At 47.2% G+C, this 7,058-nt stretch overlaps 1 protein-coding gene across 1 annotated transcript; it reads right to left on the bottom strand.

Moving 5' to 3' along the window:
* Positions 1-1,385: 1,385 nt before the first annotated feature.
* Positions 1,386-2,036, bottom strand: LOC121850378 (extracellular superoxide dismutase [Cu-Zn]-like). The gene has a single exon (XM_042341861.1). The coding sequence runs from the start codon at positions 2,034-2,036 to the stop codon at positions 1,386-1,388; it is 651 nt and encodes a 216-aa protein (XP_042197795.1).
* Positions 2,037-7,058: the final 5,022 nt, after the last annotated feature.

Below are 7,058 nucleotides of genomic sequence, written 5' to 3'. Positions count from 1 at the left end.
GTGGAAGTGGATCCCTTGCCCACAGATAATGTCACCAAGGAGGAGCATATAGATAGTGTAGAGAACTTAGGACAGAGGATAGAAGAAGACGCTATTGGATGTGACTGTGCAGAGGATAGGAGAAGAAGCTATCGGAAGAGACAAAGTGAAGATGGTGGTAAGAGTGAAACTAGGAAAGTTTGGAAGGGAAGGGCAGTTTGGAAATGGGGTGGTATTTCACAAACATGAAGGAGTCCAGTTATACTTTCTTGAAAGGGGAGACTGACATTATTGACTCAATGGGACAAATGGCCTTCTCCTGCCCTGTAAATTTCTAATGGTAGTTTTGAAGATGTGGTGGCATGTTGGTCACTGATACTGGGAGTAACCTCCTTTGCTTTTCAAATTAGTATCATGGGATCTTTCATGATCGCCTAAGCAGCCAAATGGTACCTTAGTTAAACATCTCTTCCAAAGGATGACACCTCTAACAGTGCAACACCTAGCAGTGCATTGGAGTGTCAGCAGAGACTACATGGGTTCCAAGTTTTCATGTGGGGCTTGAACCCACAACCTTCTGATTCAGAAGCCAGAGTGTTACCAACTGAGCTAGACTGACACACAATTGTTATAACATTGGGGAGGTGACAATGCTGCCAGTAGTAAAATCAATGATTATCATTATCAGATGAGAGAAAAGAACACAATGACATTTCTAGTTAGCTGATCACTCTCACTGTTTTACAGGTGATGCATTTGTCTGCCTAGGAGACTGACTTTTGTAATATTTCACATTCTAGACGGAATCACCTCAAGACTAGTTTATGCTACAAAACTGTTTGTGCAGCAACCAGTTTTGTAAGACAAATATATCTCATATAAACTGCTGTAATGGGGTTGAGCTTTCCATTTCCAAAATAATAGGCTAATCAGCAAAAGGGTAGATTTCCAATAGCAAGTGCATATGTTTTACAATCAAATCTAGGACGATAGATGGCATTTCCAATGCACGGACAAAAGCAATTTCATGATTAAGCATCTTTCGTTGAGGAAAACTGAAATTATTTTACTGAAGTGCTGGGACTACAAGTTATCATTGGAATACAGTGAGACAATAAGGTACTCATTACACATAACATCTGCGAATGTTTCATTTTAGCAGCTAATGAGAAGAGAAAAGAAACCGAATTATAGATGTATTTAAGAGGAAACTCGGTATACAAATGCCAAAGAAGGGAATAGAAGGATACGGAACAAAGTAAGGAGTGGGTGAAGATTTGTGGGGTAGTAAACACCAGCGCCAGCTGTTTTGGGCTTAATGACCTTTTTCCGTGTCATACAGTCTATGTAAATCTATGAATTTGATAATTTCTTAAGAAAGCCGATAATGAAAATCTGACACTTGGTTAAGTTGAAGCAATAGAATTCCAAAACTCAACTGTACTGACTCTGATGACACAGCAAGCTATAGGCCTCCCTGAGTTTCCATCCTGAAGACTTCCACTATCCCCACCTTGTCCCAAGTCATCCACACCATTATGCAAGACCACACCTCGGCTAAGAATTGAATTAATGCCAAACAAGGTCACCTTGAGACCAGTGAGGCGTTTAACAATTTTCCCACCAGTTACTTCGAAATTGTTGAAGTCTCCAGGGTGATTGGGGTGGTTTGTATTGAAGGGGTTGTAGTGTTTACCCGTGGATTCACAGCTGTCCCACACAGATCCGAGCTCATGGACATGCATTGGATGCTTGATGCTGCTAGAAGGAAATCCTTGCAAGTTGAAATAGCCTTCTACACCGCTTTTTGGATCTAGTTGTTTGAAGAGAACGTGTCCTGTGATCCTTGGCTGACCAGGTTGGGAATTCTTGTTAGGAAACATTCGACACGCAGCATACGCAGGGCCTTGATTCTTTGCAAGAAGCTCATTAAACACTATCTCCAAAGGAATCCCAGCACCCGCGAAGGGATCTGGTAGACAACCCACTCGTATCCCTGCATAAGATAGCACCAGAGCCCCGAGTGAAATAAGCAGACTCCCAGGGGAACTCTTCATCATCCGTTCTATTGTGGGGCAAATCTTGCCAATTGTAGTTGCTGGTTGCAACTGATCTCTTCTGTTTTGCTCTCAGTGACAAGGTTTGTTCCTTGACTTGGCATCTCAGGCTAATTCTGAGTAAGTGCAGGGTCCGAATGATATAACTTTGAAAGTTGCACACTGCACTTAGTTTATTTGCACTCGGTCTTTATAAATTACAGTTGTCTTATTACCAGAAGCTAGTCAACCGTGTGAGAGCAGAATTGAAACAAACTTGTTATTCAACCAAGGCAGAACTGTGAGACATGATTGAGAAATGTACAAGGGGAGATATCTGTGTAAAATTCATAGTATGTCCTGTGAAGTGCTTTGGGACGTCCTCCCGACGTGAAAAGCGCTATATCAAATGCGAGGATTATTATTATTATTAAATAGAGATATTGGTATTGTGTGAAGCCTGATCATCACATCATATTTGCTCAGTGTTTAGAGCATTCACCTCACAAGCGAGAAACCTGGGTTCAATTCCTGACAGGGCGAATGTTGGGTAAGTTTCCTTACTCCACACGACTGATAATAATCACTTAAGAAAAAAAACAATAACAAATTGGTCACTCAATCCATGACTGTTTGTGGGGCACTGCTGTGTGCAATTGGCTGCTGCATTTCGCCCACAAATATACAGTCAATTACTTTACAGTATATTCTGTGAAGCTCTTTAAGACGTCTAGAGGATGTGAAAAGCACTATACAAAATACAAGGATTATTATTATTATCATTATCATTTATTTTACTCCATCAGGTTTTCCTTCAACAGCAACAACTTGAATTTATAAAGCGCTCTGTTTGCTGGGCAGTGTCTCGGAGTGTGTTATCTACCTTAACAGTGGCAGAGCCTGACGTTGAACCAGGGAAAGGGAAGGGGTAACAATAAGCATGGTCGAAGAGGAAGGTCTTCAATTGTAATCTAAAAGAGAGAAAGGAGGGCCCACTGTTGAGGGATTGGTGGAGAGAGTTCCAAAGCTTAGAGTTTCAAAGGGTAAGTTTAAATAAAAGTGTACAATGGAATTATGCAGTCCACAACAGTAGTATGTGATACCAGTGAACTTAGGCTTCTTTGAAAGAATTTATATTAAGATTCATTCTCGGCTGGAATGAAACTAGAAAGCATTTCACAAGATTTCAAAAGAGGTACAAATGAAGAAAGCCTTACCAAATTATGACTGTCCTTCAATGTTGGGGTGGGGAGAAGGGGGCGTCAGGGAGGTAAAGTGAAGCTAAATTGCCATTTTCCTCGTCTTGCCTTTTCTTCATCACACCCTTTTCCCTACATCTTCCTACACTGCCCCTCTTCCACACTGATAACCAACATGAAACCCACCACCAACTCCTTGATCCCCACCTAGATGTTAACCACCGAATTGCCCCACCTATGCCCCCTGCTAGCAGATACTATCAACCTGTTTCTCTCTTCTGGCACTGTCCTACTTCCTTTCAAAACTGCTGTCATCATTTCCTCCTCAAAAAACTTACCCTTGATCCTTACAAACTCTTCAACAACCAGCCCATCTCCAATCTACCTTTCCTAGTCCTGGAATGTGTTGTTGCTCCTCTGTTCCGCTCTCAACATTTCCTCCATTCCCTGCTGTAGCCCCTCTGGTCTGTTTTCCACCCTGCCATAGCCCTAAGGCAGCCATCATCATAGGCACCAATGATGTACTCTACCTCTACGGTGAAGACACCCTCTGCCACCTTGTTTTCCTTGTCCTCTCATCCGCTTTTGACACTATTGACTATTTTATCCTCTTTGATCACTTTTTGTCCCTCATTACCTTCATCGTCAGTCCTCGGGTTTGCGTGATCACACAGATGTAGCCAAGGGGTTTCTTGCTCTTACAGCTGACGTCATAAGGAAACTGAAGCTGCAAGGCACTCACCCCTGAAGAGCTATGGACGGTATTAATGCTGAATTTCTAAAAGCTGCTCCGAGGGGATTAATCGAGAATGGTTATGCTGCCCTTGGAACTGCCCTCCTAACATTGGCCAACAGGACTCTCTCTGAGGCATACACTTTGTCAGTGTTCTAGAGAGCAATTGCAATTTTGTTTTTTATCCACACGAAGGGTCACCCTAGTGACATCGAGAACTGAGAAGGGATCTCATTGATTTCAGTTGCTCTTAAAGTGGTGATTTGGACGATCACTGCACATGTATCACACACACTGGAGACTCATGATTTGATCAGGAATGAAAAGATAGTTTCTGTTCTCACGAGGAATATATAGGGCAGGTTGTGGATATGTCTGAGATTGCAGAACATTAGAAGGCTAACTGGAAATACACCTATGTTGCATTCATTGACGTCTGCAATGCTTTTGACCTCATGAGGCCCTCATGATGAAACGAGAAAGCATGGGAGTACATGGTAAAATCTTGGATTTATCAAGAATGTGTATTCCAGCTCCAAGATCCATGTAACAACAACAACAACAACAAGATTCCATTTATAGAGCGCCTTTCACGTCGGGAGGACGTCCCAAGGCGTTGTACAGTTGGGTCAGGACCCGAGCAAGGGGGGAAATGGTCAGGGTGAGGGGAGAGAAGGGAGGGAGCGAGGAGGGGGTAGAGAGTCGAGAGGGGAGCTGAAGGCGCGGCATGTAAGGGTTGAGAGTTGACTCACTGAGCCCATCCCTATTGAAACAGGGGTAAGGCAAAGCTGACCATTGTTACACACTCTATTAATTACAGTATTCATCAATTACATGTTGGATGGCATCGAGGGGGAAGGTCTTGGGTGTATCTGATCCAAGCCTTTCTGACAAGGTTGCGGCGCTTCTGTTTGCAGATGATATTGTGCTGCTGGTGGACTCACCTGGGGACCTTTTGTGCTGCATTCGCCAGCTTGAACACTGGGCCACAAAGTGCATTTATGGGCTGCAATCCTGCGATCCCAAAATCCAAGGATTTGTTGAAGGGAATCAACAACAACAACAAAATTCCATTTATAGAGCGACTTTCACGTCGGGAGGACATCCCAAGGCGCTGGACAGTTGGATCAGGACCCGAGCAGGGAGGAAATGGTCAGGGTGAGGGGAAGGAAGGAAGGGAGCGAGGTGGTTGTAGAGAGTCGAGAGGGTGCTAAAGGCACGGTCAAAGAGAAAGGTCTTGAGACCGGCCTTGAAGGAGGAAAGGGAGGAAGCGGCGAAGGCACTGGGGGATAGAGTTCCAGACCCTAGGGGCTGAGAGGCTGAAGGCCTGGCCACCGATGGTAGGGCGGTTGGGGCGGGGGATGTGGAGCAGACCGGAGCCAGAGGAACGGAGGGTACGGGCAGGTAAGAAGGTGGATAGTAGGTCGGAGAGATAGGAGGGAGCAAGGTCGTGAATGGCCTTGTAGGTGAGGGTGAGGATCTTGAATTCGATCCTCTGGGGGATGGGGAGCCAGTGGAGGCGAGCGAGGGTGGGAGTGATGTGGTCCCGAAGCCTGGTGCGGGACAGTACACGAGCTGCAGAGTTCTGAATGACCTGCAGCTTGTGGAGGGAGGTGCCGGGAAGGCCGGCGAGGAGAGAGTTCCCATAGCCCAGCCTTGTGGTGATAAAGGCGTGGACCAGTTTCAGCAGTGTGAGGGGTGAGGTAGTGCCGTAGTCTGGCGACGTTTCGGAGGTGATGGAAGGCGGTGCCAGTTGTGGCGCGGATATGAGGAAGAAAGTACAGCTCAGGGTCGAACAGAACCCCGAGGTTCCTGAGCGGCTTTGAGAGGTGGAGAGTGCAGCCTTGGATGCTGATGCTGTCAGCGCCTGAGGTGTGGAGGCGCTGACGTGAGCCAATCAGGAGGGCCTCAGTTTTGCGCACGTTGAGCTGAAGAAAGTTATCTCTCGTCCAGAACTCGATGTTGGACAGGCAGACTGTCAGGACATCGGTGGTCGTGGAGTTGAGGGTAGAGGAGGAAAGGTAGAGTTGGGTGTCATCCGCATACATGTGGAAGTTAACCCCATGTCTGCGGATGATGTCACCAAGGGGGAGCATATAGAGGGTGAAGAGGAGGGGACCAAGGACAGAGCCCTGAGGGACACCGCACGAGACAGTGCGGGGGTGGAGGAAAAGCCGTTTGTGGAAACAAAATGAAGAGGATGGGAGAGGTACGACCTAAACACTTAAGGACAGGGCCTTGAAGGTTGAGGTGGGAGGACAAGCGGTGGAGGAGGATAGCGTGGTTGACTGTATCGAATGCTGCCGATAGGTCGAGGAGGACGAGGAGGGAGAGGGAGCCCTGGTCGCAGATGGTCAAGATGTCATTGATGATCTTGACCAGGTCGGTATCTGTGCTATGGGCAGCACGGAAACCCGACTGAAGGGGTTCGAATAATGAATGGTTGGAGAGGAAAGAGCGCAGCTGGGAGGCGAAAACTCTTTCAAGGACCTTGGACAGGAAGGGGAGGTTGGAGATGGGCCGGTAGCTTGTTAGCTGTGATGCATCAAGGGAGGGTTTTTTCAAAGTGGGAGTGATGATGGCAGTTTTTAGGGGAATGGGAACAGAGCCAGAGGAGAGGGACAGGTTGATGATGTCTGTGATAAGTGGGGCAAGGGGGTGGAGTTGAGAGATGTGGAGTGGGGATGGGGTCAAGGGAGCAGGTGGTGGGTTTCAGGGACAGGATGAGTTTGGTGACAGAGGGTGGGGAAACGGGTTCGAAGGTGTGTAGGGGAGGATGGGTAGGAGTCGGAGTATGGGAGGGAAGGGGTGGGGGGTGGGTGGAAGTTGGAATGGGAGTGACCACGCTCCGCCCCCACACACACCCACAGCCCCACCCCCCACACCCTAGCTGAACTCCCTGCCGCCTCGTGCTTTATAGTACCTGAGAAGGTAGGCCCAGGCTCCTCCCCGCGCTGTCCTGCCCCTGCTCCCTGCAGAATCTTGGGTATTTGGGGATTGTGTAAAGACTTGAGCTTGGACAAAAGGGGAGGGCAGGTCTTCTTAGTCCACTACAACCTGGGCACCTTCCCTGCAAGGTACCGTCTGAGCTTCTCTCTGAGGTTCCCTTTT

The sequence above is a fragment of the Callorhinchus milii genome, unplaced genomic scaffold (genome assembly GCF_018977255.1).
Source record: "Callorhinchus milii isolate IMCB2004 unplaced genomic scaffold, IMCB_Cmil_1.0 Scaffold1, whole genome shotgun sequence".
In the NCBI taxonomy this organism is placed as follows: Eukaryota; Metazoa; Chordata; class Chondrichthyes; order Chimaeriformes; family Callorhinchidae; genus Callorhinchus; species Callorhinchus milii.
Note: the sequence above shows the minus strand (reverse complement) of the source record. Positions and strands in the feature narration are given on the sequence as shown.